Here is a 26807-nt window from a genome sequence, read left to right as displayed (position 1 = left end):
CCTTCTGCTTTTGGAAATAAGATTTAATTAAAGAAGGCCCATAATTTATGGAAACAATCTACTTACAGTCAAGATTACGGCCATATTTATTGAAAAGAGCTTTACTGAATTCAGTAAACTGACAAAAATAATAACAATAAAAAATGCTGTTTGTATAATTTTCGACATGTATTGGACATTACTGTTCGTCATTTACTTTGCCCGAAATCTTAAGAGTACGTATTTTTTAAGGAGAAAAAAAGAGGTAAAGAAAGAAAAAGAATACGCTTTTAAGATAAGTAGAGTTGTTAATTATAATGAAATACAATATTGACAGGCAAATGTAACTGCATGATGTTTCACCAAGATAACGTTAAACGAGTTTTTTTTTTTTTTTTTTTTTTTTTTTTTTTTTTTTTTTTTTTTTTGTTGTCAGTCGATGTTAACTCTTCTTATTTGTATTCCGTTGATTCCCTCACTAATCAGGCTGTACGGCGGTTTGATAAAAATTGGTTCATGAAAGAGCTCGTTTTAACTCAGTGCATCATTTTGTTTTTCATCCGGGAGACCGCCTTTAATGTTTTTTATGGCGTAAAATACTTTTTATGTGTAAAATGCGGTTTTGAATAGTATGTATATGTTACTTGAGGCAAATGTTGTTAGTATAAAAAACCCCATTCAATGAAAGTAATATAATACGCTTGAATGATCACATTTGACGTATATAGATTAAATTCAGCTTGCTCTAAACAATTTTTTTGGTTGATTATTTGGGAGGCGGGAATGGCAGTAACTTGAAATTTAGCGTATTCATGCATGTGACGTTCTCACTTTTTTTTTTTTTATCAATTCTTTTTTGGGCCGATTTCCTTTCTCCCACTTTTTTCCCCATATAAGTTTTCACCAAATGGCTACTGTGGAAGATGAAAGCTCTTACGATTACGTTTTTAAGCTTGTTGTAGTTGGTGATTCAGGTGTAGGAAAGACCAATTTGTTAGGCCGCTTTGTTCACGACACATTTGATTTTGCCTCGAAAAGTACGATTGGTTTGGACCTGACAATTAAGAACATGGTTGTTAAAGGTAAACGGGTTCGAGCACAAATATGGGATACAGCTGGACAAGAGCGTTACCGCTCCATTACAAAAAGGTACTGATTTTGTGTTCATGCAGACACTTATAGAAGATTAACATCTAATTAGATATTATCGTGGTTCTGTTGGAGCACTGCTTGTATATGATATAACAAAGCGTGATTCTTTCTCGGGAATATCCCGGTGGTTAAACGAACTGAGAATTAATGAGGCTCATCCAGATAGTATTATCATGTTGATTGGAAATAAGTCTGATTTGGAAAAGGATCGAGCGGTGACTCAAGAGGAAGCAATGGATTATGCAAAAAAGAATGGATTGATGTTTATGGAAACAAGTGCACTGGATAATGTCAACGTTGAAACAGCCTTTGAGACTTTAATTTACAACATTTTTGATAAACTGTCTGGAAAATTAACAACGATGGATGATAAAAGGGCAGAAATTATGCGTGGACAAGCCATCCAATTGAGTACACCTGCTGACAACAATGGAGGCAACAAGTCCAGTAGTTGTGCTTGCTAAAAAAAATGACTCCAACAATAATACCCTTTTCTCGAAATATTCCCACTAATAAACAATCTTTTGTCATGAGCATTTCCCATTTACAAATATTTTTCTTGTGGCCACATTGACATGGCTTTGTGTGACTTATTAAAAAGCGTTTAAGGATGATGGGATTCTGGAGAAACAAGGATATTTCGTGTGCGCAAGACTTAGTTCGGTGACGACGCTTCTTACATCTACTTAGCAAATGAAATAACCAAGTATCTGTTACAAAATTCAACATCAAGGACTACGCTGGATTTTAAAAAGCGTTTATTGTTTTAAATGTCAAAAAGAAAAAGGAGTCGACCATTTTATTTTAAATATCTTTGCTCTTCTGTGTTTGCTTACTGACAGCAACTCCAAATCGTTGGATCTCACCCAATAGATGATCTGTTTCTTCAAGAGCAGGGAAGTGTCCTCCCTGAAAAAACAATAATGAGTTTAACATCAGGGTCAACATATTGTTGTACTTACTGTAGAGAACGTTTTAAACTGTATCAATTTTGTAGCACTGGCTTCGATCCAATCGCGAGGAAACTATTGCTTGTTAATTTTCCATCTTCAGGATGTATTTGTATATAATACCTTAAATGCTTCATTCTTGAAATAACAAACACCAAGCGGAACTCTTATATCCATTTTAGGGGCCTTTCCCATCTCTCTCATTGCCTCGTAATAAATTCGAATGGAAGAAGACATAGAATTGGTCAACCAATAGAGCGTAACTTGGGTCAAAAATTCATCCCGCGTAATGGTATCTGGGATATTTTGCGTTTCTTCTTCAGCTGTATGAAACGTCCATACATGATAAGGTTCCAACATCCAACCAAGCAGTCCCACAGGGCTATCAGTTAGACCATAGGCTAATGTATAAGGTCTCATACCTTGGATTGCACGATACGCAGCGCCTTCATATTTTTCAACATTAGCAAACGAGAAGTTTGCCAAAGGAGCAAAGTCAGCACCGTAAATGTAACCAAATCCAAGCACTATAGATAGCATAAATTTCAGGACCTTAAGTGGGTGCTTGAAAATGTTTTGAAGGGTGGGTAAAGGAGGACCTGCAATCATCATATTGGTAAAATATCCAAGAACATGATCGGGATGGTCTTGCGCCAGTCTAGATCCAATGGCAGATCCCCAATCAGTACCATAAATCACTAAATATATCTGTTTTTAAGTAATAGTTTTTATGATTCAATAGTTTATATAGCCTACTGTATTTGTGGTAACCTAGTTTCTGCATAAGTTGATGAGTAACATCAGCAAACGCAGCTACTCCGCCAGTTCCATATTTTTTCGGGGCCTCAGAAAACCCGTAACCAGGTAAACTTGGTACGACTACGTGAAACGCCTAAATTTCATTTTAGTTATTTTTTTTTGTCTTTTGCATGTTATTTATGTTTACCTGAGTTGGATGATCGCGTAAAGGCTCGATAATTTTATGAAATTCATAAAACGTTGATGGCCAACCGTGTAGCAAGACGAGAGGGATTGATGAGGGCCGAGAAGAAGGTTCATGAATAAAATGAATATTTAAATCATTTATAGGCGTTTGATAGTGATGCCAACGATTAATCTCATCTCTGGATTTCTCCCAACTGAAACCCGACTTCCAATAATCCACCATGTCTTTCACAGCCCACGTAGGCGATCCGAACTTCCAACCCGTGTAATCGTCTTGCAACTCGTTGGGATATCGGGCGTTAGAAAGCCTCTCTTGAAGCTCATTTTGGTCAAGTTCCGGGATAGTAAATTTGGTGATCATGTTCCAAAATTTGAAGAAGAGAAGAGAGATACATAGTTATTTATGCGTTATTTATAGTTTTTTATAAATAAATTTAAATGTCAGTCATGAGTAGTTGTATTTTTGCTGCGCAAACGTAATCTTCCCACAAATCTTAAACCTTGCTACATTACCCTATAGGTATCGATATAAACAACTATAAATACATTCTATACGAGCAGTGTTGAGTACTAAATTTGTGGAATCAGGTCACTCTCTTGATGAAATTAAATCATACGGGTTGGAACTTTTTCAAAGAAACATCACCGCAAACCTTCCTCGCAATCATCCTCTAGTACTACCGTTGATAATCCTATATTGTCAAGTCATGACAAGCATGCCACGTTGGAGCCAACTAGGAACCCATGTTGAAGAAGCGAAGACTGAAAATGTGATACGTATCCGATACTGCTATCGCTCCTTTAGGTAACCGATTCTTTTTTGGGTAGTTTAGCTTGGCTTTAAAGATATGGGGAACCAAGACGAAAACAAGCTTCATAGATATTCTGCATCCGGTTGTTACCGCTTATTTCTGTAAAGTTTTATTTCTAAATAATGAAGCATCTCGTATTAACAAAACTGAATTTGGGTATATTTATATACACATTCTAATAGTATTGTTTTCAATCATGCGTTTGAGTTCATTGTTTTTAATGATGGTTTTGCAAGGATATTCTCGCTAAAATGAATATAGATTTGACGGGAGTGGTATTTTGTCACACCAAGATAATTATGCGGAACATAATCGCAACGTAAGTCAAGATATCTTGGCCGACCATTTAATGAAGATCATTTTAACTAACCGCATAACTATGAATTAGACCTGACACAAGTTCTAAATGTTATCGATCTACAATGGAACCTCATATCCAGCATGCGCAAAAGTAACAATGACTGTCGTAAAGTCCGGCATGTAATTAGTAAGCTTAAACTTGCATCGTTTTCTATAGAACAAGAAAGGACACTGGGGTTTTTGAACCAACTGTACATGGCAGGAAAAAAGAAAAATCGTCGAAGAGATGAATGAGTGCATTATAGCAGTTACAGGAACAAAGTGATCAAAGACAGCATGCGATCATACAGACATGTCTTTGAAGACTCTATCTAAAAACATTAAAAGAATTTAAGGTATACACGGTGCATCTATTTATAATGAGCAACTTTCGGGCGTAATTGCTTGAAAAAACTCGAAGTCTTACTGCAAGGCGAATATACTAGAAGTCTAACATTAATCGATTCAATCTATCATTTGAAATAAGATACTCTTTTAGAATATTCGATAGCAATAAGATCATGATATACAAGTGGCAGTGTATTTCAAAAGGTAAATTCCATATTTAAATTACTGCATTCATTAAAAAGAAATAAGAGGATAATCATTCAATTCTGACAGCATCAACGTAAATAACGTATGTACACTATATAATTACGACCTCGTCTCCTCAGCATGTGTACTATATGACAATACATTATAACTAATACATGCGATGTTTGTTCATATTTAGTTCAGAAGGATATAAGTATCTAAAAGTATAATCTACAAAAGCATCAAATCTTGCTAGGTTAGTGCAAAATAACTACAATGTAGTATTTGTATTTTTTTCTTTTTTTATTAATAATGCTCTCTGGATATGCAATGTATGTATAAAGTTTAGGCGATATAACATTGAGCGAGGAACTAAAGAAATATGTTACGTGCATGCACATACTCTTTTAACAAAGAAACAGCTATCATCAAACTCAGTAAATTTCGTGACAAAGGAAATTGCCATTTTTCCCCAGGAAAAAAACAAGTCTTTCTTATTGGTACTTATTGTTGAAGCGAAAAGTTTACCGCCGTTTCCAACCCAGGTGATACCATACAACAGTTTATCCGAGAAATGACAACCCCCCGCATTTTTTTTAGGTTGATTTTATCATTTCCTTCTCTTTTCTCTCATGTTGCGTTCTCGTTTGTTGAAACTTTCCTCCATTGCAGGTAAAATACACAAGACTCATAGGAGAGGTTTACAGTAATAACGCTTATTTCAGTCGCTCAAAGAGCTGTACTTCAAAGCACTCGTTCCATTCCTGCTCGTTCTGCCAGTTACCGTTGCTTTGCTTCTCAGCATGTACCAGCAACACATAAGCGTTCGTTTGGACAACCTACATCATTCACCCATCCCAACATTATGAAGAAAGGGGAAGGTAAATAATTTTTATGTTATTGTTTGACTGTGCTCCTTTAACACTCCCCTTCTCCACCTTTAGTGACACCTGGAATCGCCTTTGAAGAGTTTGAGACTCGACGACGCAACCTGATGAAATCAATGCCTGCCAATAGTGTAGTAGTCAGTTTGGGATATGGCACCCGATATATGACCAACAATATCTTTTATCCATTTCATCAAAATACGGATTTCTGGTACCTTTGTGGCTTTAATGAGCCCAATGCTGCCATGATTTTAGGTAATGGAAGACAATTGGGAGTGAAGACAGGGAACTGATATATGATAAAAATAGAAAAGGACGATTCTGAGCGTGGTTACAAACAGACTATGTTCGTCGCACCAAAGAGTCCTAGTGCGGAGTTATGGGATGGTCCACGATCTGGCATTGAAGGAGCTAAGGAAATATTTGGAGCGGATCAAGCTTTTGAAAATACGGGCTTTACTCGTTATTTACAAAAGGTGCTTAGTTCAGCAAAAAATATCTTTATGGATAGTCCGGGAGAACAACCTACTCTTTTGAACGAGGCTGGCAAGAAGTTGATTGAAACGGGTACGTTGAATTCTTTTTTTTTTCCTGCTTCGTGGAAGAAAAAACGATTGGCGCTTTCAAATCAGGGTGTGTGTGTGTGTGTGTGTGTGTGTTAGAGAAAAAGAGAGAGAGAGAGAAATACGCTTTTGTATAATTATCGATTATTGAATAATTAGACTAATTTTTGATATTCATATTTTCAATAGGCCTAAAGGTTCAAACTGTGTTACCTCTTAGTAAGCTGGTTCAGGAATTGAGAATGGTCAAGAGTACTACGGAAATTGAAATTATGAAAAAGTCAGGTTTGATCAGCTCTAAAGCATTTGTCGAGGCTATGAAATGGACTGAGCCAGGCACCACAGAAGGTCAACTTTGGGCAAAATTTGATTTCGAGAACAGAGTACGAGGATCCACTATTTTAGCCTATGTACCTGTCATTGCAGGTGGTCCCAATGCCTTGTCAATGCATTACGTACGCAACGATATGGAATTAAAGTAAGTGAACTCACCAATTTATTTTGGAGCGTAAAGCTAAAATAGGATATATAGGGATGGTGACTTAGTGTTGGTGGACTGTGGTGGAGAATACAATGGCTATGCCAGTGATATAACCCGAACCTGGCCTGTCAATGGTAAATTTACCGAAGCCCAAAGAGAACTTTATCAGGTTGTTTTAAATGTCAACAAATCTTGCATTAAACTCTGTACTGAGGCAAACACCATCTCATTACATGGTATCCATAATCATTCTGTCAAGATCATGAAGAAGGAACTTGAAAATATTGGCTTCAATGTGAACAGTTGGGTAAGATTCTTTAATCCAGCGTTAACGAGGGAGAGAAAGACATTAATTGCTTAAAATAGGACCTTGAACGTATCCTCTACCCTCATCACGTTGGGCATTATTTGGGATTGGATGTACACGATTTACATGATTTAGATAGATCTCGTAAATTGAAAAAGAACATGGTTATTACGATTGAACCCGGAATTTACATCCCCTTTGATGATAAGTTCCCTGCCAAATATCAAGGAATTGGAATTCGTATTGAGGACAATGTCGTGATTGGAAAGGACGAACCTTTTGTGTTGACAGCCAATTCACCTAAAGAAGTGGTTGATATTGAATATTGTTGCGAAAATAAGTAGATACTTTTTTTTTTAATTTGTATGATACACTTTTTTTATTTATTTTTTATTTTCAAAATCATATCCCCCTATACTGTATAATAATCCCACTTTATTTTACCCCTATAAAAAATAGATTAGTATCCCTTTCCTTATTGTTTATAATAAAATAATTATATGTTTTACCTCAATCTTGTCAAAAGAATTAGCCTTATGCTTGGGTACGAAAACGAAATCATCAGGAACAGGACCAAGTAAGAGCTCAGAGATCTTGACCCAGTCAGAAGCAAGAGGACTTGCCATCAATGTTTCCAAATCGTTACGACCTTGATAAGGTGGAGGTCTTTCATTCATATGTTGAGGAGGATGTTCCAACACACCAACGGGAATATAGCGATACAAGAATGATTGCCACTCACAAAGGAAACGTCTTGTTGTGTTTAATCCTTGACTATCTGTACCCCAATGCTCTAAACCATAATTACAGAATCGTTTCATCATATCAAGACGTTCATTAGCAGAAATATCCCAATGACGTTGGTTTTCGATCTCGTCGAAAATCCAAGGTTTAATCAAAGCACCGCGACCAATCATAACACCATCTACACCACTGATCTCTTTATCGTGGTTATAATCCTCGAAACTCATAATATCACCGTTACCATAGAGAGGCATGGTATGAGTTAAATGCTTCATCTTACCAACGTATTCCCAATCGGCCTTCTTTGTATATCTTTGTGTACGCGAACGGCCATGAATAGTACTTAAGGCAATACCCATTTCTTCAAGACGAGGCACAATACGATCCGCAAGAGGTTGATTATCCTTGATACCTGTTCTGAATTTGGCGGTGATGGGAATATCTGTGACACTTTGCATACCCTTCAAAATCTTGAACATACGACCTCTTGCATCCAATAAAGCAGAACCAGCACCTTGTTTGAACACAAGATCAATAGGACATCCCATATTTAAATCAATGAAATCAACATCGGCTTCCTGATTTAACACTTCACAAGCTTTCGTGACTTGTTCGACTTTAGAACCACAGATTTGGATACCAAAAATATCCTCTGATTTATGACGCTTGGTTAATGCCCACTCGGATTGTTGACCCTTTAATAAATTGGCAGCTAAAGCCATTTCACCACAAGTAATATCCACACCATATTCCTTACAAATTCTACGGAAAGGTAAATTACCTACAGTTGTAAGAGGAGCAAGGTATGTCTTGTTTCTAAAATCGATGATCTAATCACGAAAACAAATTAATCAGTCATTCTCAATGCCTTTTGTTGTAACATATCTTACCTTTTTATAACCTGTATCAATAGGACCGATAGGCTTTTCGGTTTTAATAGCAGTAGTAGTGGCGGGAGCAGCTGATTCTGTGCTAACATGAGTGAACTCACTAGCAGCATCGAAAAATTCCTCGTTTTCACTATCACTTTCAACTTCGGGTTTTACTTTTTTGGCTGAAGGTTCGGCAGTGGGTGCTGGGGCAGCTTGTAAAGCGGGATCCTCTAAAGCCTTTCTCTTGATAGCATTGTTCTTCATGAATGTTTGCTCGTCAGCAATTTCCTTTTCAACTACTTTCATGTATTCTTGGGTTCTAGGGAAATCGTACTATGAAGGTTATTAATATCGTGTGTGAGAGCGAATGTTGAGTGTATATGTCGAAATGTGTGCGAGGGCGAGCGTGTATGTGAATGTGAATGTGTGTACCTTTTGACGTAAAAGTCTAGTTTGGGTGCCAGTTGAAATACCATTAACGGTATATACAGGGTTTTTAGAAGCTAATTCTTCATTTACGACAAGTTTGTTGTTCTTGTCAAGATGTGCACCGAGGTAACGACACTTGTAACCAAAAGGACACCTAAACCGGCACTAAAATGTCAATACCCACACAAAGCTAAAGAAATACTGCCAAAAAAAAAAAAATCCATACTTTCCAAAGAGGTTGAATTGAATACAACTGTCACCAAGATCTGCGGGCTTAATTTTCAAATAGGCTTCTAAATCATGAGAGAAACGACAACTATTGTATTCCTTTTTTCTTTAATAACCATGCGTGTTTTCTTCCCAGTTCTACTAAAACCCTTACTCTGTACCGAATTCACATTCCTCACCACGAGAAGTTGCTTTACAAAGCTAAAATCGTATAAATATCAATATCAGCTCATATGTTTGTAAAAGGAAGAGGGTCCTCATTACCTTGATGGAATCTTCGATTCTTTTCTTTCCTCTTTGACCCTTATTAGCACCACGTACATTCTACATGTAACATGGTCAGTTACGAATATATAAAAGATAAAACCGCTGTGGTTTACCTTTTGCTTCTTGCCACTGTTTCTTTCTTTGGGCTCGCCCTCAGCAGCATCGTCGTTGGGTGGAAGTTCAGCAACTTGTTCAGCCCTCTCGTCGTCAAACCAACGTTCCTTTCTAAACCTATTTTGAAGGGTCAACATGGGTGCTTGTGAGTGACATTGAACATGGTGGTCTTACTCAGGTTTGATGTGTGCTTCACCAGCTCTATGATCGAATTGTACCATGTTTGTATAAAAAAACAGAGAAGGGTGAAAAGTTAAAACTAAAAAAAAAAAGAAAAAAAAAGGTTTGCGTGACGGCCAAATGTGACGTTTTTAATCCTGTTCCTGACTCTTCACTTGACATGGTTTGACAGACGTTTTCCGTCCAGTGATATTGAAGCATAGCTAACCAAGGCAAAGTTTAACAATTAATGCAATGATAAAGAACATGACTTGATATCAACAAAAAATATGTTACGCGTGACCATAACGCATACTTCAAGATATGCATTCATGGACCTTAGCATGTAGCCAGTATAGGTTTTCGATATAAAACATGATTTATTCGTGATTGAGTATGTAATTCAAATTCATGTCCTCCCATACAGACAGAATCAATAGCATATCTTGCTGCATATTTTAGTTGACAAATCTGGAGCATTTTCTCCTTAACCTAGTTCATAAATGGCCTCATGCTTATGATTGGTTATCTCATCATTTTAACACATCGATTATGTGAATTTAGGTTTAACCATTGAATAAATTGCATAGCCTGAAATATATCGTGATATATTGAGAATTGTAGTGATTGTAGCTGGAACAAAGAAGAGATTCTAGAATCCACCTCCAATTAACAGAATAAACTTCCCCACAAATAAGCAGGTTACATAATAATCTTAAAATTCGCAAACAAATAATAACATAAGTGCTCGCAACAGATCTTAGTTTTGGCTCGCTGTTTTATTTTTAATGTTTTATTCCATTTTCTTAAACCTATTTACAATAGGGATGATCAAAAAGAAATGAAAGTCCACATCGCCCGAACGATATGCTTGTCACCTGCCAATGAGTCTGGTAGATTTGAAAAAAGTCTTCTACTTACCTGCACCTAAACATACCAATCGTAATTATCTTTTGCATTTTCACCATTAGATCAGACGTCAGAAAACCCACAATACAAGCGCCACCTTTCCTTAGTTATTTAATAGACACAACATTATTTGAAAAAAAAACACCATTGGATCTGCTTGAGATAGACCTGTTTTTTACCCAACAAAATCAACCACTTTCCGACATTTTCTACACTTGTAAAGTCACATATGGGGGGTTTTTTTTTCCTAGTATTGACACATGTTACCACTGAGAACAAAGTTCGGGATTATCTGTTCATAAGCCTGGGGTTATTAGCAAATGCTTCTATTTTAGGCAAAGGTTCATTGAACAACCTATTCAATTTGTAATTTCAGCACTACCCCAAATTGAAAGACAGTTATTGTTATGACTGTATCCAAGCAGAATCGAATGAAGGATTCCGTTTTTTTTTTTTTTTTTTTTTTTTTTTTTTTTTTTTTTTTGTAATTGGACAAAATTGACTGCTGTTTCCCATTTAAAATATTGAATCGAGCGTAAATGCTAATCAGAAGTCTTGCAAACTATCATATTATTTCCATCAAAAACCTTTTTTGCCTGCCTTAATTCCAAAATGTCAAACTAATAAAATAGCGGCTTTACAATAGGTGTAGAGATCATAAAAACGAAATCCCAACGGGCGTGCGTTAACGGCTTTACACAATTATTTTATATCTTTTCTTAGCACATCACCGTCGCGCTATGTTTGATTACAATCTCATTTTCATATATGCGTTGTAAATAGATATGAGACCTAAAGTTTAAGTGCCAAAAAGCTATCTATCGTGAATTTGCCGACTGATGTCGCAAACATTGAGACATACATACATCTTGGAATATCGATATTTATCGGTAAATTGTGGCGCTGTTATTTAGGAGGCGTATATAGTAGAATAAGAGAGAGAGAGAGAGAGAAGACTCTAGAGATTTTTGTTTTTAAGTATTCTCGTCTAATTATAGGGTTAGACTCCTATAAGATAAAAATAGAGAGAAAATAAAATAATATACATTCAAGCTACATAATTTTGGGGACCAATCAGGGCTGGGCAATTTAAGAAGTTGAATGTGTGGCTAAAGTAGTAACAAGTAATTTGATTAAAAGGAGGAGTTGAAAGGGATGAATAAGAGCCACTTGGGAATATTAAAACTATGTACGTCATTAAAATAATAGGTTTTTGTTCCAATGACGATAATGTACATATACAGGGTTTGGTTTTCGTTTTTGGTCAAGGCGTTTAATCATTCCTATGTTGACCATGAACTACGTAAAAGACAAGAAACCCTTTTCATTTAATTCGGGATATGAAATAATCCATAATAAAACAATGCATCAATGTTTTCTGATCGTCTTACTTTTTGCCCGCCCTCCTCATTTTTGACAACTATGAAATTTCGGCCGACCGATTACAAGAGTGAGTAAACTTTAGTGATATCATTATAGCAACGCTTTCTTTGTGAGTCTCCCTGTATTTTTTTTTTTTTTTTTTTTTTTTTTTTGCTGCAGTCCATCTTTGCATTGAGTCTTTGACCAATAGATCACCGTACTACATACTTTAAAGACATTTCCAGATGCGGCATTGAGAAATTCCAAGTTTTTCAGAAAAAATAAACAATAAACTTTCTTGAAACGTGTAACTTTTTTGCATCTTAAGGAGGCTTCTTTTTGCTGCATACGGAATGCTTTTTCCTGCTGATAAACACAGTATACGTATAACAGGATAAATTCTTTACGGATCTTGATATTTCCCGATACATGAAAAAAAAAAAAAGTATCCGCGTTATAAAAAAGCACTTTACCTTCTGAGAACAGTCTCTGAGAGAGGGAGGGGGTTCAATGCTTTTTACGTCAATAGATGTAACCGGGTATTTTTACTTAATAAAGCAAAACAATGTGGGTTGGGTTTCACAAAAGATGGCACTTTTTTTATATGTGAGTCACTTTTTTAATTATTAATTTTAGCCTCATGAGCTTTACCGTTACGTTAGTTCGCCATGGGAATACAGATGCCAACAATGAACGTTGGTTACAAGGCCAAATTGGTATGAAGGATTTAATAGTAAAAAAAAAAAAGGAGTTGATGCTTACAACTACTCTGACTTTTATGTAGACACGGACCTGAATAAAAACGGGAGAGAACAAGCAAAACGTTGTGGCAAAAGGTTAAAAGACGACCCTTTTAGTAAAGTATATTGCAGTGACTTGAACCGTTGCAAACAAGTAAGTGAACTACTCTCTACTTTGCCACAATATGTCTTTTCTAAATAATATATAAACAGACAGCTGCAGCCATCATGGCACACCATCCAGGATTAAGCATTGCATACGATGAGCAATTGCGGGAACGAGATTTCGGGAAACTTTCAGGGAAGCCACTCAAATACCTGACGTCTGAGTCAACAAGACAACATTTAAGCGTGGATGAATTTATTACGCAAGAGGGAGGAGAGAGTGTGGAAGTATTTCGGCGACGAATTATTACAGCGTACGAAAAGTTGATTGCAGAAGCACAAGAACAGCAACTATCGTCTATTCTGGTAGTGACGCACGGAGGCCCACTGAAATATTTAACGAGTTATTGGATAGAGAATGAATATAAATTAGACCCATTGATTGTTAAACCTATGGCTCATGGAAACACAGCTATCACCAAGATTCACAATCAAATGATTATCCAATTTAACTCTACTGACCATTTGCTTAATCAAAATCAACCTCCTCCTCCAGCTGTCTAAAAAATACTTACTAATTCGCGCTTTACTACTACTAGTTTATCCACGAGTATAGAATAAAATTCACCTCCCTTTTCCTCACTTCAACCCCTCCTTTTTTTTTTATATAATTATTATTGCTATTATTTGATGGGCAAATGATCACATTAGAAAGCATGAAATAAGCCCTCATGAGTCCAGAGAGATAAATATGGGGCTGGTTGTTGACAGGTATGTGCCTTCATTTGGCATGTTGTTGTTGTTGTCTGTGACTAAGCCATCTGATTGGGCAGAAATCGAAAATCAAATTAAGCGTTTGATCACGAGTATTTTCTAATTAAAGAAAAAAAAGCCAAACCATGATTTTTAAGCTCTTTTTTATATATGTAAAAGGAGGGCAAAAGGGGAGTTTTTAGTCATAAAGAATCTTTTTTCGTAATAAAAAAAAAAGGTGAACCTTTCACCTATAAAGAATCACAAAAAAGAAATGCAAGGGGGCTCGAAAACATACTAAAAGAAGGAACTTGTCGTGCCCCGCTTTTTTTTATTATTGGCCCTATAAATAGTCAAATCAAATTTAAATTTTCCTTGTTTCTCTTTTTTTTTTTCTTCTCTCTCTCTCTCTTTTTTTTTTATTTGCTCTTATAAAAATGACAAGCTTAAATACAGAATATCCACAGCCAACATTCACAAAAGAAAACATTATTCGTTCTACAGCAATTACTTTTTCAGACGACGATAGTGCCTGTTCGTTCGATTCTGAAGAAGAAGAAAAGTTACTGACGCCACCTATTCAATCATCTTCGCCCTCTTTAGATCAAGAGGAGGAAGAACCAGTAATCAACACAATTGCAGAAGAGGAAGAAGAAACTGACATTGATTGGGGTAATAAAAGAAAAGAAAAAAAAAACTCGCTTGCTCTGGATAGATTTATTAAATGTTACATTAGAATTCTGGTCCAAAGTGATTTCAGACTTCAATAATTTCAACCAATCAGAGATAAAGCTACTCTCATTTCAAGTGCAGCGTGGTATTCCCTCTGCACTGAGAGGCACTATCTGGCCATTGCTTGCCAAAAAAGTAGAGAGTGGCTTACAAGACGATTATATTCACTTATTAAAACAAGAGTCTGTCTACGAAAAGGCAATTACGCGTGATTTGCATCGTACATTTCCTCACCACCCTTATTTTCAAAGTGCGATTGGTCAAGAATCGTTATTTAATGTCGTCAAAGCTTATTCCTTGTATGATCCTGAAGTAGGTTATTGTCAGGGCTTATCTTTTGTCGCTGGTCCTTTGCTTTTAAACGTAACGTACACCTTTTTTTTAATATACAAACAAAAATATATTAATTTTTTTTTTTTAATTTTTAATAGATGCCTGAAGAGGAAGCGTTTTGTATCCTAGTGCAATTAATGCAAAACTATAAATTAAGAGGCCATTTTACACCTCAGCTCGATCTTTTACGACAACGTTTATTTCAATTCGATGGATTATTACAAGATTATTTACCTCATGTACATCGTCATTTCTTGGAACAAGGCGTTCGATCTAATATGTATGCCTCTCAATGGTTCTTGACCATGTTTGCTTACAAGTTCCCGCTCAAGGTTGTTTATCGTATCTACGATACCTTGTTCACAGAAGGTGTAGACTGTCTTTTTAGAATTGGTTTGGCCTTACTGTCCAAGAACCAGTCAACCATCTTGTCGCTTGACTTTGAGTCTTTAGTGACGTACCTTAAAGATGGTATGCTTACTATTTACAATGTAAGTACTTACATATATAACATACCACCATAAGAAAAAAACGATCAATAATTGACACATTTATTTAAAGGACAATATCACGGATCTGCTAAGTGAATCCTTTGACATAAAGATTTCTACGAGACGGTTAGAAAAGCTTGCTAAAGACTACCAGATCGAGACAATCAAGGCAGACACTGAAGCGAGTCTGATTGAATCATTGCGAAAGAAGAACCGATTGTTAAGCGAGCAATACCAAAGCCTTGAGACGGAGAACAAGATATGTCAAAAGGAGCATGCGCTGGTCGCAGAAGAACTGATTGAAAAGAAGCTAGAGTTAGCACGCGTGCATGATGAGAATGATGCACTTGTTCAACAGGCAAGTGAATTAAGACGAGTTTTACAAGTGATACCAGGGCAGATCGAGAGCCAGGTGCAGTCTGATATGACAATCCTGTGTGTCAAGAATCAAGATTTGACCCAAAAGAATGCGCAATTACAAGATCAATTAGCTGATATGGAAACATTAGTGATTGAAATGAAGCTCAAGTACGCACAAAGTGAAAGTGATCGATATAGTCTAAATCAGAAATTATTGGACTTGAAGAAATGGATGAAAAATGTTTAAAAAAAAAATAAGACCTCTCTTCCACCGAGTCAACTTTTTTTGTCGTTTTTGAAAAAAAAAAATAGATGTTTATAAATATACCCTGCCCTTACTTTTTTTTCTTTTTGTTTTTCTCTCTCTCTTTTTTCTCATCTCTTAAAGAAAAAAAATAAAAAAAATATGCTCATTACCAACATTACTCGTTCATCTTTGGCCACTTTTCGTCCCCTGACAAAGCGTTCTTATGCCGCCGCTGCCACTACAGCTGAGGTAAGTCTAAAAAAAGCCTGGGAAAAATAAAAAAATAAAAACCAGCCGGGTCTCATAATTTTCAATCTATCAAATTTTTAGCCAATCAAAAAGACAGCTTTATATGATTTCCACGTTAAGCATGGTGGCAAGATGGTCCCTTTTGCTGGTTATGCTATGCCCGTCCAATACTCCAATATGGGTATGTTGGCCTCTCATCATCACACACGTCAAAAGGCTTCTATCTTTGATGTTTCTCACATGCTCCAATCTCGGTAACTTACTCTTTTATTTTTATAAACAAACAAATATTGACCTCCCCCCCCCTTCCTTTAACAAAAATAATAGTCTTACAGGAAAGGACCGTAAAAAGTTCCTGGAAAAATTGATCGTAGCTGACTTGGAAAACTTGCCTATCGGTCAAGGTACTTTGTCTGTCTTTACCAACGAACAAGGTGGTATCATTGACGATACTATTGTGATGCAACACGAAAAGAGCTTGTACGTGGTCTCCAACGCTGGTTGTGCTGATAAGGATTTGGCTCATATTCGTAAACACTTGGCTGACTTTCAAAACAAGGGTGGCGATGTTGACTTTAATGTCATTACCGATCATTCCTTGATCGCCCTCCAAGGTCCCAAAGCTGCTGCTGCACTTGAAGGCTTAGTCGGTAAGAGCTTGCAAGATTTCAGCTTCATGCATGGCAAGTACTTGGATGTGGCTGGTGTTCCCTGTCACGTCGCTCGTTCAGGTTATACTGGTGAAGATGGTTTTGAGGTAAGTGATTTTGTGTATGTGTGTGCAATGGATTTTCCTTTTTGCTAATTGGGTTATCAGCTTTCTGTACCTACCGAGGAGATCTTAAACATCACGGAAAAGTTGTTGGCTCACCCCGATGTCGAGATGGCTGGTTTGGGTGCTCGTGACTCACTTCGTCTTGAAGCTGGTCTTTGTCTCTATGGTAACGATTTGGATGATACTACCACACCCGTTGAAGCTGGCTTAACATGGACCATTCGTAAGTTGTTGATCACTTTCTTTTTTTATGGGATGAAATAGTAAATTAATTTAAATCTATAGCTAAATCTCGTCGTGAGACTGGTGGTTTCTTGGGTGCCGAACACATTTTACCTCAAATCAAGGGCGGTCTTACTCGTCGTCGTGTTGGTCTTTTGGTGGAAGGAGCTCCTGCACGTCATGGTGCTGAGATTTTGAACAAGGAAGGTGAAGTGATTGGTACTGTCACCTCTGGATGTCCCTCCCCCGTTTTGAAGAAGAACATTGCCATGGGTTATGTCAAGAATGGTCAACATAAGCGTGGTACTGAGTTGGATGTCAAGGTCAGAAATAAGATTCAAAAGGCTGTCATCACCAAAATGCCTTTTGTCGAGGCCCAATATCATAAATAGATCATTCTCTTATCCCATTTTCATTTCTTCTTGTTTCTTTGTAATTTTATTTCACATTAAAAAAAAAGTCTTTCTTAAATATCGTTACATGTCCGCACCCCCCCCCCCTGGTATAACTTGTTTTAAGAGTCATTGGAGCCATACATGCGCGCGCAAAACTTTAATCCTTGGTTTTTTTTTTTTTACGGGGTCGGCTAGATACTACAAAAAGAATAAACATAAAAAATATGGACACTGATAATAACGAAGGGGGAGGGGCTATGCAATTATACAATCAAACTATAGCTAAAGGCCTTCCTCACCTTCTGATAAAGAAAGGCGACTGTAAATATCTGATATGACTTATTGAGAGAAACTTTGACAAAATTATTTATAGAGTTGAAATGATCAACCTCAAATTATAAATTAGAGTTGACGATTAGAGTTAGATTATGCTTTGGGTGGTGCATGTATAAAAGGAGAAAATTTACGAACTTTGATTTTTTTTACGATTTTCACCACTGACTTTGTATATCAGTGCCAGGATTTATGAATAAACCATCTAAGCCAGACAGACCTGCCGTTTTCAGTAATATTAAATTATTGTCATTACACATTATGATTTTCACATCTAGACTCGAAAGCTTAGACTGAAAAGATTTGCATTTAAGTATTTTACAGTGAGTTTTTTTTTCCCACGACATCGCAGCTATTTGATGTACCTATTGCAAGAATAAAAATCAATACAAGCTTAAATTTTATATACATGAATGAATAATAAATGAATGCATAATGATGAACTAAAACTCGCTTACATTTTACAAGCGATTATTTAAGCACGCCATGACATAATGTGATTTAATCGTGCATTTAAGTCCTCCCTGTAAAATAGAATACTTGACACTAGTCTTCAAAAATATTAGTTTCGAACCAGGTCTTACAAATGATATTTATTGAAACTTTTATGGGCATATCGAAGTATTAATAAAAGTAGGAATGAAACGAGAGAGTTTCGTAAAAAAGGCATGGAAATTAATATCGAAATGAATGTACGCGAGATTTATATATAATTCTTAATTTCTATTACCTATAGAATACAGGAAATATCAGCAATTCATCCATGATAGCATAGTGTTCATAGGCTCAAGATATACACACACTATATATTTAGTTTATGTTCTACTTGATATATGATAGCAATCTAGCACCGAAATATAGACCATTTACTGATCGATATATTAATGTCTACTTCTAATCCACGCTCCCATCTGATCTTCCAGGATAGCAATCTATTTCAACCCTTTCTTATAAAAAGGACCCCCTTTTCCAATTAGTAAAAATATATCTAGCTCTAGTCTCAAATAATTTTACTAACCGTTTATTTCTTGGAATATTTCAATCCACTTACTTTTTTATGTATTTTGCAGACCGGTTGCCAAAAGTAGAACTGTTTTTATAATCAAGCAGATTTCTCTTTCTTCCTTCAGCGAGACATGTCAACCAATCCATTTTTGTCAAGCCTTTCTCCATTATTGCTTGTTTAAATTGTTCAACAAATTTCATACCCTTTTCGTAAGATAAGGAAGAAGTGGATTGTATTTGTTGTGATGATGTGGCTGTGGCTATGGTTGCTGCTGTTGCTGTTGTTTATTCTGATTCTAATTCTGAACTATCATGATTGTCCTCAACTTCGACGTATTTTCTTTTAAGCTCTCTGTTTCTTGCTTGAGCGTTCTTGATATTTTCAGTCAAAACAGAAGCTGATGTATTGTTATTAATTAATTCAATAAACTTATCCAATTCACAGTTACGATAATCGAACATCTGGCCCATGATGTCAACAAAGTACTCTTGTTTACCAGTGCACTTAGTGCTTACCGGCCAACTCATACAGCATTTTAATGGTATAATCATTGTTGCAAAGAGCACTTATAATTGAGCGGGTTTGATGCGTCATAAATAACCCAAATGCAATAAATGGGTCCAGAGGTATGTCAGAATTACACTTGCTCAGACTTTCTTGAAACACGACTAAGCACTCTGACGACCAACCAATAGATGGTCACCTTACGCAACCCGTCAGACAACGTATCCACACAAACAATCATACGACTTACAGAAATACTGGCCAAGACCAGCAAGCCAGTATGATCACGCCCATTTATAATGTAATCGCAGTCATTTACAGTCTGTCCATCCACTGAGTGTCTGAAAACCAAGGAGCTAACCTAAGAGGTCACCATCCTACCGCAAAGACTAGTCGTAGCCGTAATATTGCAAGAATGGTAAAGTAACTTTTTTAAAAAAAAGAACTAATAATGTAGTGTTTCTTGAAATACTGACCTTTTAACTTTCATCTAAAAAAAAATAGAGAGAAGTATGTTAAAGTAAAAGAAATAAGTATGTGAACGAGTCTTATAAGATTATTTGATCAAAAAAGTGCGTGAACGTGATTTATTTGTTTACTGATAAAGCATCTGCAAAGATTCTCAAGCCAATGCCGTTAAAATTACGAATTGATAAATTTTCTGTGGATTTTTACTTTTGATAAAATTAAAGCTATGAAAAAACCAGTTCCTAAATCGATTTCGCCTACGTTCTCCTTTCCAAATAGTGACTTTAAAAAATGTAAAATTCAATAAATGATAATTATACTTAGATTATCGGTAAAAGCTTTGTTTATAGGCCTTTCTTATTGGCACTTACATATAGAGAATAGTTATTACAAATACTATGTTAATATGAATATAGAAACATATACAAGCACTTTTCTATGACATATTTATACGTTATGATGTTTCCTTTTTAGAGTTTAGCTTTCAGAGTGTAACGGCGAGAAAAATATTCATTATGTACATATCAACCCCTTTCATAACACAAATACTTCATATAAAAAGATGTCGATACTTTAAATAAAAATATATATATAGAGAGAGAGAGAGAGAAAGGGAGAAATATAAGTGCAGGATATATATGCCAATATCAGTTTGCTAGTTTCGACAATTGTTTTTAACCAAAACGTCAAAACCAATTTAAACTCAAGGCGTTTCTCTTATTTTCTGTCATTGATTTTAGGCTTGACTGTAATAGAAAGGTGTATCAAATTAATTATATAAGTTGATAGTCTATTACTGCATAGGCAACATAAGGGCACATGTTGGAGCGATATATTTAAGCAGTGTGACTTGCATATGATCCCCACTATGAATCAATGACAATCCTCATTATTTTTTTGTGGACTACTTTTTGCTTTTTTTTATCAAAACTACACAATGAATCAAGCTTCAAGAGGATCACGCGTTGTATTTGGTAAAAGCTAAAATCAATGCTTGCAGGATTTAACGTGGCTAACGTAATGTCTTAGTTGGAAACATTCCTTTTGAACTTTCAGAAGAACAATTAATCGAAGTGTTCAAGGAGGTTGGACCTGTTGCCTCATTCCGGTATGACACACCTTATAAAACGTTGCTCTTTCGATTCTGTTTCTAATTTCTTTTTTGAATAGTCTTTTGTTTGATCGTGATACAGGTAGACCTAAAGGTTATGGATTCTGCGAATTTCTTGGTAAAAATGACAATGTAAACATGTGCGATTCCAAAGCTAAGACGTTTTTTTTATATGTATATTTATATAGACGCTGAGACTGCCGCAAGTGCTGTTAGAAACTTGAACGATTATGAAATCGGTGGACGTCAGTTAAGAGTTGATTATGCTGCTATGGATGATAATCAAAGAGCGCCTAACCACCAAGGCGGTGGCGGTAATAACAACAACAACAACAATAATAATAATTTCAACAATAACAACAGACATGGAGGAGGAGGTGGAAATATGGGAGGAGGAGGACATCATCCTCCACCTCAAATGGTGCAGGTAAAAAAATGACTTAAGAGGGTTTTGAGAAAGAGATACTAAAGTTTTTGGTACAGCCTGTTCAACAGATTCCAATGCAGCAGCAACAAATACAACACCAACAAATACAACAACAGATTCCCGTCGGTAAACCACCTGTAACAAATATGTCTTCTGTCGATGAGATTTCCAAAGTACTTGCATCGATGAATTCTCAAGATTTATTTACATTGATGAGTCAAATGAAGGTAATCTCTAGTTATTATAGAGAAAAATTGTTTTACTAAAGCACACTTTAGCAAATGTCATTTGAAAGAGCCGATTTTACAAGAGACTTTTTGACTTCTAATCCTCAGGTAGCTTATGCTTTATTCCAAGCCATGGTTATGATGAATATTGTGGATCCCAACATTATTACCGTAAGCGATATTTTATACAATATTAGACATGTAATTAAAAGCCGGTTTCGATGTAGCGTATTATGAATACACAACCTGTAGCACCCATTGTTGCACCAGTGATTCCTGTTATGCAACCTATGCAACCTATGCAATCTATTCGTCAACCTATTCGTCAACCCATCATCAACAGCCCAGCTCCTATTCCCAATCCTGTTGAGGATGAAACAGAGCAACAAAAGGCATTATTAATGAAGGTGTTACAATTGACTGATGATCAAATCAATGCACTTCCACCTCAAACCAGAGATCAAATCAGACAATTGGTACGCTATTATAATCCGAAAGAACGAAAACGAAAGCTTACTTTTTTTATTATTAATTTTTTTGTAGAAAACTCAATTGACCATGCAACAATCATAAACTTTTTTTATCTTCCGTATTTAACTTGTCCCTTATTTGCTCTCTTTTCAAGCTTTGCTTGACGTTTTGATTGTCCTTCAACTTTATCTTCTTGAGCTCCTTCCTTGGCTTTACCAAAATAAGACATGGCCATTGGAACTAGTTTATATGCAGCATAAGCAGGAATCTAATAAAAAAATAAAATAAAAAGAATCAGATTTCGTTCACTTTTTAATTGGAGGGAGTCATATTCATGCATACTGAGAGATAAGCCAACCAGAATTTGTTTGAAATAAATGCGGTAGTAATGTGGACAAACCAAGTAACATAAATGATATCAAACATGTAACTATCATTTAGAATTAGTAACATCATTTGGGATAAGGATTTCATCAATGGATGCTTACGCTGTAAGTCCTTCAGAGTTGAGGTCTTCTCCACTGCTGATCAAACTACCATTGGCAGCAAAAGTAGGTGTGCCAGAAGATTTTAAGACTCTGTAAAATAAGGCGGTTAAACCACCTGTGGTGAGGTAAAGGAAAAATTGAGAGAAGGTGAATGAATCCCAATGATAGACAATACGCCATAAAAAGTAGATGGCCTAATACAAAACAGATGATCTAAATTAAAAGCAATAATCTTACACCTTTTTTTCTTGACATTACATTGACACCTATGAAACCCTTACGAAGGTTTATTAACGTTTGCTGATTAGCAGCAGAGATCTTTTTGGATGAAGCGTTGGCCTTTTTTTGTTTGTTAAAAAAAGGGTTAGAATAGTGTCGTTACAACTGTGTGTCGTTTTCGTACCATTGTTTTGAAAAGAGGTAAAAAAAAGTCCAAAACAAATCACCAGCCCGCGCCCAAATGACACACACGGAGTTACAAACAATATAAAACGTTCATGAAAAAAATAAACTTGCAAGTTTCCCCTTTATGTCGTTACTTGATAAAATTACGGGCCTTGCTATCAAGGCAAAGGACAATGTTGTGTCCAAAACATTTATTTCAAAAGATAGAAGACTGGAGCAGTCTCTTTCTGAAAGTATTAAAGTAAATGACATTTATTTTGAAAAGGTATGCCAGCTTTCAATCGTGAACATTTATTACTTGTCATTCTCATCAAAGTATAGATGTCAACTTATGGATTGCCTTCCGTCATTAACGTTGTTGCATTTGACTGTGTTGCTGGGTTATTGGCAGTTGGTAAAAAAATATATAGAAACTTTTCTTCATATAGTATAGTTAACACATCTATTTTCTATAAAAAGCGGGTGACTCGAATCATGGATATATAAAGGTTTTCGGCAAAGGAATTTCAACCACAATCAAGGTACCAAATCCTGTTGGCATCAAACACCTTCAGTTTAAGACGGGATTCCCGATTCTCGTAGTCATTGATAAAGCAAACAACATTATCACAATCGATCTTCGAACCAAATCAATCCGTCATGTATTGGCTGCACAAGAAATCATCACCAGTCAAGCCTATTGTACTGGAACAGATTGGTTATTTATAGGCTATGCAAATGGATTTATTGATGTATTTGATATCATGCAAGGTATAATTACACCATATCAGATACCTGATTTACTAGAGACCCAACAAGAGAAGTCAGAAGAGGCAAATAGTAGTCATATTGTGGTTGATCTTCAAATGCATCCAACTGAATTAAACACTCTTTTGATTGGTTATGAAACAACAGTTTTCATTTGGAACATTCGCGAAAACACCATCCGGAAATCATTTAGCTTGCATAATTTAGATAAATCAAGTCCTTACAGAAACGCCCGCCTGACTAGTTTAGCATGGAGCCCCAATGGATCAAGATTTATTGCTGGTTATGATGATGGCTGTACTCATTTATGGGAAATAAAAAATGAGCAAAAGCCCATTTCCTCACGTAAACTGTCTCAAAATTTCGTACCCGGTAACAAGGAAGAAAATGTAACTGAACCGATTTACCAGATCGCTTGGTATGCCAATGTTGCAACCCACCGTTCTTATGTCGTTGTCGCTGGAGGAACAAATCCAGCTGATATCAAGGGATTAAACATTTTAGAATACGATTTAGATAGTGATTCGAGAGAACCAAAGAAACAATCCATCATGCCTCTTCCTACCGACTTGTCTCATTTTGTCATTCTAAGTACAGATCCCTACTATTTGGGAATGCATAATCCTTTTGGTATTATGGTTGTTGACCAAAATCACTGTTTAAGAGCCTATAGCTTTGACCATGGATACCCTCCACTGAAACTTCCCCCTGCCCTTGAATTTCTTGGTCCAAATGTCTCGCACGCTTGTCATCTTTCTCAACTTCCTGCTACATCCTACAAGAAGCTGTCTAGTATTGTTTCCTTGGACAGAAAGACAAGATACTTTCCCATCACAGGCGGTGTTGCGGGTCCCAACCATATCTACCATGTCGAATCTAATGATATTTTAATAACTATCCATCAAGGTGAAATTGTCAAATTCTGGGATGCTTCATATACCGCTCTTCGCCCATTATCTCATTTAACCATCTATTGTCTGGACCATGTCGAAACCCCAGACGCCTTTTTATGCTGTCTGGATGTGAACAAGGAAAACGGCGCTTTTACAATTGGTTTCAGTGATGGAACAATCTTGATCTATGAATGTCATACCGAGGAGCCTGAAGAAGAACCTGTGATCGATGCCAGAGCGAAATCTAGACACGAAGAAATTATTACCAGTTGTGATGATACGCTGAAGGAGATCTCGGGTCTTTTGGAAGATATGGGTCCTGACTCCGATACAGAACACCACAATGATGATAACAATAACCCTTTTGTTGTTCCAGTGCCTACACTACAAGAACCTCCTACTGAAGTTCCCGAAACACCTTCACCCATGAAATCAAAAATCTTTAAAAGATTAGACAAATCGGGTGATAAACCTGGGTTCTATGCCTCTGTCAAGGTCGCTTTGAACTCTCCTGTTAAAAGTGTCGTCAGTATTGGTGAATCAATGTAAGTTTATACTTTTAACGAAAAAGGTGTTGTATCTAACTGCTCTATTAAAGTATTGCTGTTGCTACAGATAATGGAAAGATCACAGTGCTCGATATTCATAAACAAATGGTGTTATTTACTCATAACATTGCACGTAAGTCTTGTATACCTGCACATAAAAAAAAATGAGATACTCATATAAATATAATCTAGAATCTGATTACCACAACACCGTTGTTATACCTGCTGCCAATCTCAAATCCGAGATCGCTACCGAGTTACAAGAAGCAGACCCTGCTGCCGAAGAGCAAAAGAAGCCTGCTACAGTTACCACTCTCGGTTTTTTCAATACCTATTCACCTTCCAAAGGTAAACGAAAACAACGAGCATTATTTTACATTGATACTAATTGTTTGTATTTTTATTGTATTTTTTAAAAAAAAGTAATGACACCCACTACACAACTCTTTGTTGGGTTGAGTAACGGTCATGTATACCAATTTAACTTGGCCCTGTTAGTCGAGAGGGGACCTTCTATTGCTGCCACAGATTTAATGAACGATTATTTATTATTACGTGTGACTCCCGAGACCGATTTGTTGGAAATGCATGTCATTGATTTGAAAGGAAAGTCTCAATTGGCCATGTCCGAATTGGAGCTTGTGAAAGAAAACACGCAGCATTCCACGGAATCTCTAGCTGAAGATGAGGCCTCCCCTAAACCATCGAGTGTGGTGAGCTCAAATAGCAGTGTGGTGTCAGCAAACACGTCCAAGCGTATGGCTGCCATTGGCAAAGCAGAATATCGTCAGCAAGAGAATCCTCATTTCATCATTTGTGTCTCGTTAACAGGTATCAATGTTGTCTTATCCGGATTTAATGTGAAGCTGTTTTCAAAGGAGTGTAAGGATATCAAGGTCATTCGAAGCGAAATTATCCATTCTCACAGTAAGTAACTAAATGGAAAGAAACGGTGTAGTTTTTGATATGAAGTATTTTTCTTTTTATTTATAGATGGTGTTTGTCTTTGTTTGGTTTTGGATAATGGAAAGCTTGCTTTTTACTCACTTCCTACGCTTGGTTTGATGCTTGAAATGAACCTGCCCAAGAACTGCTTGTTGGAAAGATTGCATGAATGTTCTCTTAGTCAAGACGGCCGTATTCTCTTCTGGACTGGAAAATACGAAATGGAACAATTTTCATTTATCCCTAAGCCTGATTTGTAAGTAACAAGCGCATAAGAAGAAGAAAAATATTTTTATGTTTTATACTAAATACTTATATAGTCCTGCTGGAGACTCTGTCATTTTGTTTGACTCTCAAAAAGCCATTGCCAGTCATCCCTCCTTGATCAACCAACAGCAACGACCTAAGAAGAGCTGGCTGGATACTGTGGCAGGAGCTTTCACCAGAGAACCATTGACTTTACCTGAACTTGAATTATTAAGTAAGCAAAAAAATCCACATTTTGGGGAAGGCTAAACATTTAATATCTGACTTTTTATTGTAGTGGGTCGAACTCCAATGGAAGATCCTAAAGAAATCAGACAACAAAAGATCGAAGCATACAAGGCCAAACAATACGAGCCTAGTCCCAGTAAAGGCGTGTTTTCTCAGTTAGGGGACAAGATGAATGAACGTGGCGATAAAATCAATGAGTTAGATAAAAAGTTCGAAGATATGAATGCTGCTTCAGGAGATTTCTTAAAATCCGTCAGGGAATACAATGAGCGACAAGAACGTAAAAAGTGGTGGGAATTCTAAA

At 36.4% G+C, this 26807-nt stretch overlaps 11 protein-coding genes across 11 annotated transcripts; 8 read left to right on the top strand and 3 right to left on the bottom strand.

Moving 5' to 3' along the window:
* The first annotated feature begins 420 nt into the window (after positions 1 to 420).
* EV154DRAFT_439587 (Rab11A, rab family GTPase) lies at positions 421 to 1683 on the top strand. The gene is made up of 2 exons (XM_051596903.1): positions 421 to 1128; positions 1181 to 1683. Exons 1-2 carry the CDS (start codon positions 887 to 889, stop codon positions 1593 to 1595), a joined length of 657 nt encoding a protein of 218 aa, XP_051460058.1. The 5' UTR covers positions 421 to 886; the 3' UTR covers positions 1596 to 1683.
* Positions 1684 to 3433, bottom strand: EV154DRAFT_549760 (Alpha/Beta hydrolase protein). Its single transcript, XM_051604887.1, has 5 exons — positions 3028 to 3433; positions 2838 to 2973; positions 2205 to 2779; positions 2094 to 2156; positions 1684 to 2040 (listed from the first exon to the last, which is right to left on the bottom strand). The coding sequence occupies exons 1-5, from the start codon at positions 3385 to 3387 to the stop codon at positions 1936 to 1938; spliced, it is 1239 nt and encodes a 412-aa protein (XP_051460057.1). The 5' UTR covers positions 3388 to 3433; the 3' UTR covers positions 1684 to 1935.
* Positions 3434 to 5942: 2509 nt separating this feature from the next.
* EV154DRAFT_416632 (peptidase M24, structural domain-containing protein) lies at positions 5943 to 7293 on the top strand (the record flags this gene model as incomplete). The annotated part of the gene is made up of 4 exons (XM_051595748.1): positions 5943 to 6165; positions 6351 to 6639; positions 6694 to 6949; positions 7009 to 7293. 4 exons carry the CDS (start codon positions 5943 to 5945, stop codon positions 7291 to 7293), a joined length of 1053 nt encoding a protein of 350 aa, XP_051460056.1.
* EV154DRAFT_138439 (uncharacterized protein) lies at positions 7197 to 9840 on the bottom strand. The gene is made up of 9 exons (XM_051594054.1): positions 9778 to 9840; positions 9603 to 9720; positions 9487 to 9546; positions 9377 to 9423; positions 9221 to 9310; positions 8998 to 9148; positions 8584 to 8898; positions 7459 to 8523; positions 7197 to 7395 (listed from the first exon to the last, which is right to left on the bottom strand). The coding sequence occupies exons 1-9, from the start codon at positions 9822 to 9824 to the stop codon at positions 7390 to 7392; spliced, it is 1899 nt and encodes a 632-aa protein (XP_051460055.1). The 5' UTR covers positions 9825 to 9840; the 3' UTR covers positions 7197 to 7389.
* A 2799-nt stretch (positions 9841 to 12639) lies between these two features.
* Positions 12640 to 13524, top strand: EV154DRAFT_439575 (histidine phosphatase superfamily). Its single transcript, XM_051596902.1, has 3 exons — positions 12640 to 12749; positions 12818 to 12927; positions 12987 to 13524. The coding sequence occupies exons 1-3, from the start codon at positions 12674 to 12676 to the stop codon at positions 13440 to 13442; spliced, it is 642 nt and encodes a 213-aa protein (XP_051460054.1). The 5' UTR covers positions 12640 to 12673; the 3' UTR covers positions 13443 to 13524.
* Positions 13525 to 14026: 502 nt separating this feature from the next.
* Positions 14027 to 15920, top strand: EV154DRAFT_542746 (rab-GTPase-TBC domain-containing protein). Its single transcript, XM_051604539.1, has 4 exons — positions 14027 to 14303; positions 14368 to 14726; positions 14795 to 15187; positions 15258 to 15920. Exons 1-4 carry the CDS (start codon positions 14069 to 14071, stop codon positions 15792 to 15794), a joined length of 1524 nt encoding a protein of 507 aa, XP_051460053.1. The 5' UTR covers positions 14027 to 14068; the 3' UTR covers positions 15795 to 15920.
* A 1-nt stretch (position 15921) lies between these two features.
* EV154DRAFT_600688 (glycine cleavage system protein T) lies at positions 15922 to 17511 on the top strand. The gene is made up of 5 exons (XM_051607181.1): positions 15922 to 16043; positions 16125 to 16297; positions 16371 to 16800; positions 16861 to 17041; positions 17104 to 17511. The coding sequence occupies exons 1-5, from the start codon at positions 15954 to 15956 to the stop codon at positions 17430 to 17432; spliced, it is 1203 nt and encodes a 400-aa protein (XP_051460052.1). The 5' UTR covers positions 15922 to 15953; the 3' UTR covers positions 17433 to 17511.
* Positions 17512 to 20662: 3151 nt separating this feature from the next.
* EV154DRAFT_501041 (uncharacterized protein) lies at positions 20663 to 22347 on the top strand. Its single transcript, XM_051600650.1, has 8 exons — positions 20663 to 20720; positions 20776 to 20854; positions 20917 to 20975; positions 21046 to 21284; positions 21341 to 21511; positions 21563 to 21682; positions 21739 to 21987; positions 22055 to 22347. The coding sequence occupies exons 1-8, from the start codon at positions 20684 to 20686 to the stop codon at positions 22082 to 22084; spliced, it is 984 nt and encodes a 327-aa protein (XP_051460051.1). The 5' UTR covers positions 20663 to 20683; the 3' UTR covers positions 22085 to 22347.
* On the bottom strand, positions 21965 to 22969 carry EV154DRAFT_600686 (uncharacterized protein; the record flags this gene model as incomplete). Its single annotated transcript, XM_051607180.1, has 5 exons — positions 21965 to 22250; positions 22325 to 22412; positions 22471 to 22664; positions 22729 to 22809; positions 22964 to 22969. 5 exons carry the CDS (start codon positions 22967 to 22969, stop codon positions 22092 to 22094), a joined length of 528 nt encoding a protein of 175 aa, XP_051460050.1. The 3' UTR covers positions 21965 to 22091.
* Positions 22970 to 22999: 30 nt separating this feature from the next.
* Positions 23000 to 25231, top strand: EV154DRAFT_416591 (WD40-repeat-containing domain protein; the record flags this gene model as incomplete). Its single annotated transcript, XM_051595745.1, has 4 exons — positions 23000 to 23140; positions 23197 to 23269; positions 23377 to 25060; positions 25114 to 25231. 4 exons carry the CDS (start codon positions 23000 to 23002, stop codon positions 25229 to 25231), a joined length of 2016 nt encoding a protein of 671 aa, XP_051460049.1.
* Positions 25232 to 25647: 416 nt separating this feature from the next.
* Positions 25648 to 26806, top strand: EV154DRAFT_536964 (uncharacterized protein; the record flags this gene model as incomplete). The annotated part of the gene is made up of 4 exons (XM_051604178.1): positions 25648 to 25990; positions 26057 to 26264; positions 26329 to 26489; positions 26553 to 26806. The coding sequence occupies 4 exons, from the start codon at positions 25648 to 25650 to the stop codon at positions 26804 to 26806; spliced, it is 966 nt and encodes a 321-aa protein (XP_051460048.1).
* Between the last annotated feature and the right edge of the window lies 1 nt (position 26807).

The sequence above is a fragment of the Mucor mucedo genome (assembly GCF_025094135.1).
Source record: "Mucor mucedo strain NRRL 3635 chromosome Unknown EV154scaffold_23, whole genome shotgun sequence".
Taxonomy (NCBI): Eukaryota; Fungi; Mucoromycota; class Mucoromycetes; order Mucorales; family Mucoraceae; genus Mucor; species Mucor mucedo.
This window is presented reverse-complemented; position numbering and strand designations above follow the sequence as displayed.